The sequence below is a fragment of the Colletes latitarsis genome, chromosome 8 (genome assembly GCF_051014445.1).
Source record: "Colletes latitarsis isolate SP2378_abdomen chromosome 8, iyColLati1, whole genome shotgun sequence".
In the NCBI taxonomy this organism is placed as follows: domain Eukaryota; kingdom Metazoa; phylum Arthropoda; class Insecta; order Hymenoptera; family Colletidae; genus Colletes; species Colletes latitarsis.
The window spans coordinates 28,576,903-28,589,557 of NC_135141.1; the positions used below are offsets into that span (position 1 = coordinate 28,576,903).

A 12,655-nucleotide genomic window follows, 5' to 3' on the forward strand; every position below is an offset into this window, starting at 1 on the left:
AGTGTCTCAAATCGGTCTAAAAAAATTATTTTTAGTTGCAGGGGTCAATTGCAAGCATTTTTGGTAAATAGACATACCCCCGAAATTCTATCCGCTTTCGAGAAAAAAATTAGAGAAGGTGCCTAAATTTTTCGGTGAAAAAAAAAATTTCAAATCGTTCTAAAAAAATTATTTTCGGTTCCGGGGGCCAATTACAATTATTTTTGGTCAATACACATACCCCCGAAATCCTACGCATTTTCGAGAAAAAAATTGTTTACCAAAAATCTAATGTGAGGCCAGAAATGCTTCCTTGAAATTTCATGCATATCTTTAAAACGTCGTAACTTCTGAACGGATTGGACGATTTTAATGTTTAGAAAAGCAAACTACGCGTATTTTGATGGAGAATATGTACAAATTGCAAAAATGTTCGAAAAGTTGGTCCTTGACCACGCAAAATGAGAAAAACCCCATACAAATGGTTCAATTTTCAAACAGCCATAACTCCTACAATTGTGAATATATTTCAATGAAACTTTTTTCTGAAGTAGAGCTCATGGGTACCTACAAAAAAGTATTAGACAACTTTTCTGTAGGTCGTCAAACAAAATTACTAAAAATGAAAAACGAATTTTTAAGAAAAATCGACAAGGGCCCTAAATTTTTCGTCAAAATTAAAAAATTTCAAATCGTTCTAAAAAAATTATTTTCGGTTCCGGGGGTCAATTGCAATCATTTTTGGTCAATAGACATACCCCCGAAATCCTACGTACTTTCGAGAAAAAAATTCTTTACAGAGAATATACTGTGTGGCCGGAAATGTTTCTATAACTATTTAACGAAGCGTTAATGGACAAATTAGTATCCTTGATTTTCGTCTTATTTTGACCTCCAGAATCTCCCATTAAAATTTTTCCCAGGGATGGCCGAACACACCGTATAATTTCAACGAAACTATTGCGTGTCCTCAGAATTTAAGGTTCGCGAATCGAATTAATGATCGTTGGAAGACAGAAACCATGATCCATTCGTCCACGGAATCCACGACATGCCCAACGGGAATGCGGTGCATCGATACTATCGATGGGTTCGTTACGAAAGTGGCTTCAATCTCCGTCGGGGCGAGCAGGGATTCGCAAACAAGATTCCATCGCGTTTAAAACGCTCAAACAAAGTGAAGTGGCCGGACAGCTGATTTATTGCCTGGATTTTCTCCTCTCATCCACGGGCACCAGTGCCCTCTATGTCTGTTTCACGCGTGCTCGAACATCGGTGTATTAATTCGCGACGAGCGAGCTGAAATCTCGCGAAATTAACGATGATGTTTCCGGCGAATTGAAACGAGACTCCCACCGAGTTCACTGTTCCTTTGAAACCTCTAACCGTTCGCTAATTAAGTCCTGCTCTTCCACGATACGACGACTAATTTCCGCGAACGGGCAAGTATTAAACAAAGGAAATAATTAATCTAACGATAAAAGCGATATTTAGGCCTTTGAGAATACACTAGAAAAATATACTTTCGTTATCTAAAAGAAATTCATATTTCACGTCACCGGCGCGAAACGTTCCATCGTATGGTACGTTTTAGTGTACATAATGCTACGTGGCGTGTGTACAAATAATTACAGTTATCTCGTCTATTGACAGAACTAAAACGATCGGTGTCTCAGCCAATAGACATTATCGATTAAATCGTAGCGTTCCAATTACGAAATTACGGAAACGTGTTTCAAACGGATCACCCGATACGTATCGAATCGTTAAACTATACTGTACCGAGTTTTCTAAAGTTATACGAACGAGTGTACCATACAACACGGTGTTTCATTCTACTAAAAATAAATTTTCAAAAATACTCGAAAATTCTGCGAAGAATTGTACATCGGATTTATAAATAATTAATTACTTCAGTCGACTCTGTTTTAATTGGAATTTAATGTCCAAGTATTTGGACGTTTCTCCGTTTTACGTAAATTCGTTCGACCAAACGAGACCCTCGGTGCTTTCGCCGCGCGGATTGTTGCAATTAAAATTGTTAAAACATTCCGAAAGGCTCTTTCAACCTCGCGGAAACCTCGAAGGAACACACGGTTTTCAATACCAGCCAAATTTAGCCAGTTAACTGGGTCGTTCATCGACGGAAAAATACCCTCTTCGCGTACAATCGTATTGAAAACCAGCCGACACACAAATAGAAATATTAAAGCTTCCGACTATTCCTTAATATTTTAATTAAAATTCAGATTTCAGATCTAGCACGAGAAGCACTGTATCGATAACGAAGGTGACGAGTGCGATATAATTTTCTAGTTGACCCATCGTCATTTTAAATTTATAATCTTCTCGAGAAACTTAAAAACTTCTAACATTAAATCGCTGCGTTATTAATAACTACATCGAATAAATCTATAGGGGGCTTAAAAAACGAGGTCGAAATATCTGAAATAATATTCCGGAGCAATAAAAGATCATTGTTAGGCCTCGTCTATTGTCTCGGATATAATAGTTCTTTAATTAGCAACTGACACCGACGAAAGCCTCGAACGATATTCTTTCTCTTAAAATAAGAACTGACCTTTCCGTGTGGTTGGCAAATCGATGCTTTAACGTGCCCATTCGTTCGACGCAGATTGTTGAAAACAATAGTCGACAACAATGGCAATAATTTTCGGGAACTCGAGCCGAAATGAACCGGTCGAAACGGAGGTTCTTTCTCGGTTGAGTTCGATTTCCTTTTTCTTCGCGATTCGAGAGATTGGTCGATTTATACGCGCGCAGATATCCATTTAATCCTTCCAGTTTCCCTGTATAACGAATAAATATAGTGGCGAGCACTTAAACGCAAAGATACCGCCAGGCGTATTAATCTCCCACCGAAATCCCCTATAGCAGTTAAATCTGATTTATCGATCGAGTCTCCTGATCTTTCTGCGACTTATCTTCTTTTTCTCGCGAGAAAATAATTCATGCCACGTGCACGACATTTTCAAGATTTCGCGTTCAAGTTGTTCAATCGGAATTATCATTCTCACAGAGTTTCCATTACCGACAAGGAAACCCAATTTCATTCTATCGTTGCAAGTACACGTTTTCATGCACGACGAACGCAATGAAGGCGACGATTAATATTTACAGGATTTTTATTTCGTTAAGTGAACAAAGTATGACAGCTTACAACGTTCCACTCGAAGCTGCGTAGCCCAGCTTCGCGTTATATCGTTTACGTGTAACATTAACCTCTTAACTAGCACTTAATACGATTAAGTGTCCGCTATTAAACACATCTTTACGTCTCACGTGTTGCATATATTGTTCTTATTTAACGCCGTTCGTTACGTATATATACCTTACCAACTACTCTATACACTATATGTATAACTGACACTCTCCGCTCTCACTCGACTCACTCGTTTCAATTCTTCTGCTCTTTTTCTCTTAAAGGAGCATTCCCGTTTCTCGACATCGAAACACCGACAGTTTCGTTCACGAATATGCAAATTATAAAGTTCGTGTCTATCAGAATTTACCTAATTTCTATCCAATTATTAGTGCTCGTCAATGCGCTATGAAAATCAAAAAATACGATATGAATTATAGAAGGTTAAGACCAAATTACCGAGATTATTCGAGTTTTGTTAACACGTAAAGAAAATGTTCTATTAATGTCTGATATTTTGTTTGAAATCATATTCTCGATACCTATCACCACTAAAGGAATAAATACACGACTGAACTCTGTATGTTTCGTATAATTTTCTGAAAGAATGTCCTCCCCCCGAAAAAAAATGGGAATACTCCCTTAACGCCACTTTGAAAAGTCGAAAACTATTTTACTATTTCCATTCGTACACGACTCTACGCGCTCCTCTCTCATTTGTGCTTCGCATACGCAAATCTGAATTACAGTTACGAATCGAAAACAGCGTGAAACGCGATGAAAAATATTCCCTCTGAAACGCACCGAATAGCAAATAAATTCTAAAAGGACACGTTGGATACACTTCCAGGAAATTCGTTTAATCGAACAGACGCCGACGACAAATAAATGCTTATCCACCTAACGATTTTCATGCTAGACGACGTTACAAACACCATTTCGTTCGAAATATCTGTCTCTTTATGAGCACTTACGAATGCACACTGAAAATTTCTTGTTCCTTTGATCGAAGAAAAATTTGTACGAGGTCCAATTTTACTTACAATCCCATCGTGGATTATCCGATTAAATAAAGTATCATAGATAATATTAATTGATGGTAAATTGAATAACATCGGAGACGGTTCGCGATGCAAATTATTGAATTTTTTAAATTGACCCGATTTAAACGATCAATGATCTGCTCGCGGGCACAGCTAAGAATTTAATTTCCTTGAGTGTTCGTAAATTCCGATTACGTAATTGTTTTAATTTACCAAATGGATCGCTTTCTTCGTGCTCGACGTATATACATTCATAAGCGCTCACGGTACGCTGAAAGCATCTTGTTAAACGTTGGAATGACATCACGAGAAAATTGCACGTCTTGATATTTTGTATACACAGACTACCGTAGAACTTACATCGCTAAACACGGTTTAGATAGAGCTTCCACTTACGTTTATACATTTTAGTCCCACGTTTAGGCGACGCGCGAGCCCGCCAATAAAAAGGATTTATATAAAACGTCGAAAATGAAGATTCATCCCGAATTAAAATAGAAACTCTAGCAGACTCGATATTGTACTTTATTCAAATCCACTATAAATCTATTCTGTCCATCCGAAACAAGTCAAAATATCCCGCGAAGTCGGAGGTTGATTCCACGCGTATTTAAAAAGGACCTAGGTACATCGAACGATCTTTCAAACCGAACCAAATCGCCCGATGCGAACGAAAAGCTAACGTTTTCGTAGCAAAAGGAAACATTTGAAAAACCAATTTTCCTCAGCAAATCTTGACGATACTGTTTTACGAAGTTAACGATGCAACCAACTGTGATTCGTACAAGTCGTTAGCTTTACTTTTAACGACGCGAGAAGGTAATGGACACACAAATAACAAAGGGTAACCGTTGGATCATTGTCATACTCCGGAACTTAAGTTTTAAACGACGTCAGACTTTCTCTTTTTCTTTTCCTTTTTTTTTTTTACTAGAAACTCGGCGCTGTGGAACAAAAACTCTCAGTCTTTGAAAACTGGCTGACGTCGTAACGAATCGACAATGTAGTCTAAAGGAAAGAAACACTGGTATTTAATAGATCCCGCGTCGGTGGCGATCGATCAGCCCGTTCGAAGAAAATTGGCCCTCGACGTCGGGGATCGTTCACTACCCGTGACGATAATAGATCTTACCCTTGCAGTTGCAGGTGGCACCGCAAGAATACCGTCGTTGTCTGCCCTCTTTCGTGTTCGTGTCGCATACCCAGCCTGGAAACGTTCTGACCAGCTCGGCACAGTTCGACCATAGATCGGTGTAATAGCAAGCGTTCGTGCAGAGTTTGTTGCGCGTGCAATGATCCTTGCACATGCTACACGGCTCCCCAGCCACGTAAGGATGACTCAACCCAGCCTTGTAATTACCCCTACGAACAAGAATTCACGAGAGATCAGCCAACAGTCTATTTCGGGATTAATCGAATCGTCGATAAGTCTGGGATATATCGGTTATTCACGGCGCAGTAATAAATTACGAGAGGTCTTTGGTTAGCTATAATTGTAGTGTGACACACTTTGCAAGTTGTGCGGCAACCTTATGGATCAGTCCTCCAAATACATTCATAATCCTCGTTACGAACGAGCTCGACGCACTGTCAAACCAGGGTCGTCTGAGATCAAACGGCCAAACGCAAGCCAGAGAAACTCGAGTGCATTAATTAAGACGAGACACTTTGTATATTCCAGATTCTAACGAACATCTAACTAACATCAATCTTAGCTGCAGCGCGTAAAGTTACGATTTCGTAGACTCGATTCGAAATTAGGTCCTCTGCATACATGGGAGTTACTTTTTGTTGTTCCCTATTATTCTCCACGGCTGTCACTCTTGTAGCGTAATGGCGGCGGTTATCGTTACCGTTTAGTACGACTCGTTGCACCGGTAGTCGTAATACAGCTTTAAAATGTACGTTAAATTCGAAACTACCTAATTATAAAACTTGCTTGTCGCTTGGCGTCGTGGTCGAGCGCTTGCGAGAGAGACAAGAGCGTAGCCCTCTGGCGGCGAGTACGGGAAGCGACGCCAGAGCGTTTTATCGTGATACATAACTAATTTATGAAGTTTTCAGTAACCTTTTCTTATGAAAAACGAGCGACTTTAAAATTATCAACGTCGTACAATATCTATGCGATATGTTCCATTTACACTGCAAAGTACAGTAATACCATACTGCGTCATCGTCAGTTTTATTTCCCCAACTAATGGAAACGTTTCCGGTTGAAAATAATTTCCGCTGCACCTACGTTTGACACAATTTTTTCCCCCCCCTCGACTTTGAAACAATCAAGTCGACGTTTCGCGGGAATAAACGCGAAAATATCGCCTAACTTTAACCAGTCCCTCGACGTTCCATTTTCTCGGCGCCGCCAAAGCGCCCGCGAACGACCTTAAGCCAATTTCCAAACGGAGCGTTGGCTACAATTAATTTACATTTAGAGTATTTTTGCGCCGTAGCCCCGCGGTCCTGGCCGCAATCATCGCGCCCCTGTTTGGAATTCAAAATGGCCAACGACCGATGTGCGTCGCGAAATTAATTACGAGATCGCGGCAAAACACGAAGGACCGAAAATATATGGCCGACGCGGTTTATTTATTACACGCATCGGGAACGAGAAATCGCGCCCTGTATTAGAGGAATTAATCGCCGCGATAAAACGGAACCACGTTTTATTTAGAATTCATTTAATCCCGGAAAGATTTGTGCCGGGTTTGACGTTCGATTCCGTCCGTTCGAAACGGGGATTCAAATACAAAGAAAAATTGATTTGTACGACGCTCATGCAAATGTACAAACTGATTTTCATTTTATTATTTATACAGGGTGTTCGATCAGCCCTGGGAAAAACTTGGGAGATTCTAGAGGCCAAAATAAGACGAAAATCAAGGATACTAATTTGTCGATTGAGGCTTCGTTAAAAAGTTATACGAGCATTTCCGGCCACACAGTATATTTTCGGTAAGGAATTTTTTTTCTCGACAATGGGTAGGATTTCGGGGGTGTGTCTATTCACTAAAAATGATTGTAATTGACCCCTGCAACTAGAAATAATTTTTTCAGAACGATTTGAGACACTTGAAATTTCAGTGAAACATCTCAACGGTATGGTCAGCCATTACATTTTCGGTAAGGAATTTTTTTCTCGAAACTGGGTAGGATTTCGGGGGTGTGTCTATTCACTAAAAATGATTGTAATTGACCCCTGCAACTAGAAATAATTTTTTTAGACCGATTTGAGACACTTGAAATTTCAGTGAAACATCTCAACGGTATGGTCAGACATTACATTTTCGGTGAGGAATTTTTTTCTCGAAAATGGGTAGGATTTCGGGGGTGTGTCTATTCACAAGAAATGATTGTAATTGACCCCTACAGCTAAAAATAATTTTTTTAGAACGATTTGAAATTTTTTAATTTAAGTTTTTAGTAACTTTTTGCAAAGCAATCAATTTTGGCCTCTAGAATCTCCCATTGTCGAGTACACGATGAACTATCAACGTATGTATCTTGAAGTTTAAGTTTGACAATGCTCGAGCAAACAAATTTGATGCGAACAGTGGTAAGCTTGCACGGGGAAGTTTGAATTTAATTTAATTGCTAAGAGATTCGTAGAACGTTGTCAAAAAGTAGTCGCGATCACGAAACGACCGTGGAAGATGCGTTTCTCGTGCAAACTGGGTCAAACGTCGAGCGAATTTGGAGCGTTTCGTTCGTCAGGGAAAAGCAACGTTCGCTTGTACCGACAAGGCACGCTAGAAGAACGTACGACGGTCATCGAATTCCAGGCCATTCTGTCTGCGTTATCGGGGATCCGACAATAAAAACAGTAATTGGACCAGGAACACTTGCACTGTCAATCGTACGACTTTTGAGCGAGTCGTGACAAACGTTAAACTACGAAACAACTGCAAGAAACACGGTTCTTTCTTTAACGATGGAGCACCTACACAGTACACGTTTATTGAATTTATTTGTTCTTATCCTATCACGTCGATCGTTGGTAGCAATTTTATACTAGACGAATAATTTATACAGGATAATAAAACTCGCATAGAAACGTGTGTACATAGTTTCTCGCGAGCGAAAATAATTCCAATATCCTCTGAACGTTCTGAAAATGCTTTCTCAGAAGTTTCTCGGGTTTTTTGGAGCCACGAACGTCGACAAAAAATGCTGGAATCCGGCACGGGAAGATCGAGAATCGTATTACGATACCACTCGGGGGCAAGAATGTTGTCGAACAAGTCGAAGCCATAAAGAAAGTTTCGGTCTAGCATTTTTATCTTCCCGCGGGGAGCTTCTCCAAACTCGAGGCACTCCGCCCAGCCGATTAACGCGCGCCATGCTGTATCAACATTGACCCACAGTGCACGCCAGAGATCTCGTAACACTTTGAAATTCCCCGCGAAATACTCAGACGTACGAGTTTTACGAGCCACGGAGACGACTGTACGATTTTATGGGACGGCGGGCAGCCTACCTTCGAACGGAGCATTAAATCCATTCAAAGAGTTCCATTGTCCTCCGAACGATATTCACAGTGACATGTTCCCAACGCCTTATCGCGAGCTTCCTTCATTTTTCCCTTCGATTTCCTGTTTCCCTTCTACTCCGATACCCTACTCTCTCTACAGGGTGCTCCACTAAAGTCGGGACGTTTGTTTATATAAACAAAACCGCGACTTCGTCGGTCTCGTATTTTCAAATCCATTCCAAAACCCAATTACGCGTTTTTAATTACTGGGATGAAATTCATACTGAAATTTGCGTTAGCTTTGTTGTAAAATTTTAGGAACCTTGAAAATATTTTACAAATACTCTTGAAATTTAGTGTTTAATATTTTTAATGCAAATATAACACCTTGCAGGCTCTTGTAAACACAAATATGATATTTAATTTAATTTTCGAATATTTGCGACTTTTTGTTGGAATTACATTTGTAAGAACCTTGCAAATATTTTATCAATACTCTTGAACTTTAGTGTTTAACATTTCGAACGCAAGTATAACATCCTGCAGGCTTTTGCAAACACAAATACGATATTTAATTCCATAGTACAATTATTAAATTACTCTATTTTTAATGCGATTCCACGTCCAATACAATGTTTTTTAGCAACGCTTCTTTCTGTTATTTACAATGTCAAAGATATCGAAGGATCCCTTATTCCAATGGACCACCCTGTAAATTTTTCCACCCCTAACGATGAGGTCTCCGCGATTTCCGGGCGTCGACGTCTTCGAGGACCTTTTGAATCCACCGGGGTCTGCGTTTCTATTTGCGATCCCCTAATTGCCAGAGTAGTATCCCGTTCTGCGTTCCTTTATCCGCTCGATCCTCCCCCACCGTCTCGTTTCTGCACACTTTATCGTTCTGTTCACTCCCCCCCCTCACACCCCCAGCTCTAATTACTCCGCCATTTTACTCTCCTCCGTTCGCGGGATCAACTTTCAAATCCGTAACGGGGCGCTTTTATTTTTATTTTATCTTCTCGCGATTCTTCGTCTTAATTTTTCGGGGTAACTTCGTTTCCACGGGTCTCTCGTCCTCGTTTTGCATCTCTATTTATCTTTCCCCGGGCGCGTGCGCGTAATATTTTTCCTCCGCGTCGACGAAAAAGACGAACGATGAGAATTTAAATTATGGCGCTCCCCTCCCCGTCTGCCACCCTCTCTTCTCTTTCGCGTCGAGTGCCGTCATAAATTCGTTTCTCGGCCGCAATTTTCCGGATTATGCTCATCCCGTGGCCCCTCGCGTATCGCGGGATTCGCCAGGCAAACTTTTCGATTACAATGAGCGGCGAATATAAATTTCTGTCGGCCTGGTTACGACCCGCGCGCGATAATTGCTTGGTTTATTATACCGACCGATCGGCGAGCTTAATCGGGCGAGCGCTTGCGAGAGAGACAAGAGCGTAGCCCTCTGGCGGCGAGTGCCGATAGGTGACGCCACACAAGGTGTCGAAGAATCGATCGAACTAAAATATTTGTGAACCTCGAGCACGGAAAGAGTGACTAAAACACACGGAATTGATATTTATCGTAATAGAAATAAAATCTGTGCTCGTGTAACGAATTTAGAAGCCTCTGTACGGATGATAATCAGGTTAAAATGGGTATTTTCACGATCAAAACAAAAGCGAGTGTAACGTGTTCTGTGCGTTAGCATAACAACTAAATCGCGAATCCCAGTGAAAATAACGGAAACTCTGGAATGAAAATGTACGGTCACGCTGGTACGGGCGCAGAAGAGCAATCGCGAGAAGCGAAGGGAATACATACAAGGTGCTTCAACTCCTCATAGACGAGCGTATTGTTGGTAGTCCAACACTGTATCGCGTTTGCTTTAGCTGCTCGCTTTCTGCGTTCTTTTTGTTCCCTGACAAGTGGTTCTTTCGCAGATCGCTGCTACGTTGCGCGTTTCGCCGTTGTAACGAATTTCAAAGAAACAATACGATCAATTTCCATTTTAGCCTATTAACTGCGACTCGAATAAAGGATTTCAATCACGGGAGTAGCAAAAATTCCATCTGTATTTTTATTCATTTATCCACCTGCCATTTACGGTTAAATAATTTACCAGTTAAATCTGAAGCCAATTACAGAGCCTATCGTCGACAACTTTTTTCTTAGGATTATAATTCAAATAAAATTAAAAATAAAAGTATTTCATAAATTACTGCTTTGAAAAATACGCCTTCACGAAACTCTGAAAGCTGTCGGAGAATTGTATCGTTCCCTCCAATTTCTAAATTCGCCGTTTCCACCGTTTACAGTCGCGACAATTTAATGCAATCTCGAATAACAAGTCGCGAGCGTTACGCGTTAAAATAAAGTTTGCAACTTTCGTCCGTATTTAATGGAATAACCTTGCTGCAAGTTTCGAATTTCAGTCGCTCGACGAGGGCTTTCGAATTTCAGTTCGAAGTGTTAATTCGTCTTGTCTCATGTGGAAGCAATTTTCAATTACGAGCTAATTCGTTCTGCCATACGAACAGCAGTTATTACTTGTCCCTCGATAGCTCGAATAGAGCTGTTTGTTATTTAGTAAAGTATAAAGAAATAATAAGAAAAACTTTAATGGTAGATTCTAGAGACCAAAACAAGGCGAAAATCAAGAATAACAATTTCTTGATTAAGGCTTCGTTAAAAAGTTATCAACGTTTAAGAGTTTCTCACGCTGAGTGAGAGTCACTATCACGCGCCGTTCCACAGACGGAACTTCGAACGTTAATAACTTTTTAACGAAGCCTCGATCGACAAATTGTTATTCTTCATTTTCGTCTTATTTTGGTCTCTTCTTCGAAATTTCCCATTAAAATTTTTCCCAAGAGTAGCTGAACATCTCGTATAAGCAACCAAGGCTACTCTAATTGACCAAACCTTGCTCCAGAGGTACTTTCGAACGACGAACAAACTCGTCACTCCGTTTTCTCGGTAAACAAAATCCAACTACCCCACCCTGAGGCGTAATACGGATTTGTTGCTCGACGATACCGCGAACATTCCGACTTTTAACGGCTCCTAACCGCGCCAGCGTAAGATTAAACCAGCTCTGCAGTGGAATACGAAAATCCAGCGAACGTTCTCGCCGGTTCGAAGAGCACGTGCGGCGTTACGTCCACGCAAACACGCTGTATCTTTCAATTGCACGGTAATCCCTGTAAAAGCTCGCGTCGCGATTGTTATTCTCCCGGCGAACCGCTTTCGCGCGTAACCGGGCTATACCGACATAAAATGGACTCCCGTTGGTGGAGCAAACATCGATATAACGGTGTGGAGAAAAAACCCCCACGACCGCCAGGAAGGGAGCTTCTGCTACCCAGAGACAGCCCGTTATCGGCGTTACGCGAGCATCGTTCGCGCGAAAGTAAATACGACGTGATAATGTTTTTGTCGCGTGTTTCTTCGAGTTGGTGCACTCACCTCGGGGCGTAGTTGCACACGTACATGTAGTAGTCCTTCCCCAGGGGACCACCACCCCCCGTGCAGTGGCTCACGCCGCATCCCACCAGATGCGTCGAGGCCCACGCGATCTGAGTGTAGTGGCCAATTTTGTGGAAGTTGCTCTCATTGTCGTATCCGTATTTGTAGTCTTTGTACTCCATGAACCACATTCTGATGGCGAAATTCCTGGACAGAAAACGAATCGACTGAATCAACGATCGGTTAACGCGTCTGTATTGGATCAAACAAAGTTTATCGAGTCTTGAAATGTTGAAGAATATATGTGGAAAGTGGGAAAGAGTTTCGTCGAGGTTTTATGTTAGGAAAAAGTTGAAAAATATCAGTTCTCGTTTCAACATTTTAATCGAGTCTCTCCCCTTAAACTAATTATGTAATTTTTTTTGTTTTTGACCATCCTGAGAACTCGGAGCGTCTATCTCAGGCGAGATTTTAAAAAATTGCTATTCGATTTTAACTCTGGCAAATAAATTAGTCTCGAATCCGATTGTACCTAGTATTTTGGTACTC

The 12,655-nt window shown here is 40.9% G+C and overlaps 1 protein-coding gene across 4 annotated transcripts in view; it reads right to left on the reverse strand.

Moving 5' to 3' along the window:
* Positions 1-3,123: 3,123 nt before the first annotated feature.
* The window catches only part of LOC143344721 (cysteine-rich secretory protein 2), a 106,897-nt gene continuing 97,365 nt past the window's right edge, over positions 3,124-12,655 (reverse strand). For all 4 annotated transcript variants that reach the window (XM_076771053.1, XM_076771055.1, XM_076771056.1 and 1 more), the window contains 2 exons: positions 12,107-12,313; positions 3,124-5,547 (listed from right to left, as the gene is read on the reverse strand). In XM_076771053.1, the coding sequence (XP_076627168.1) occupies positions 5,292-5,547; positions 12,107-12,313 (463 nt within the window). In that variant the 3' untranslated portion in view covers positions 3,124-5,291. The remainder of the gene's footprint in view (positions 5,548-12,106; positions 12,314-12,655) is intronic.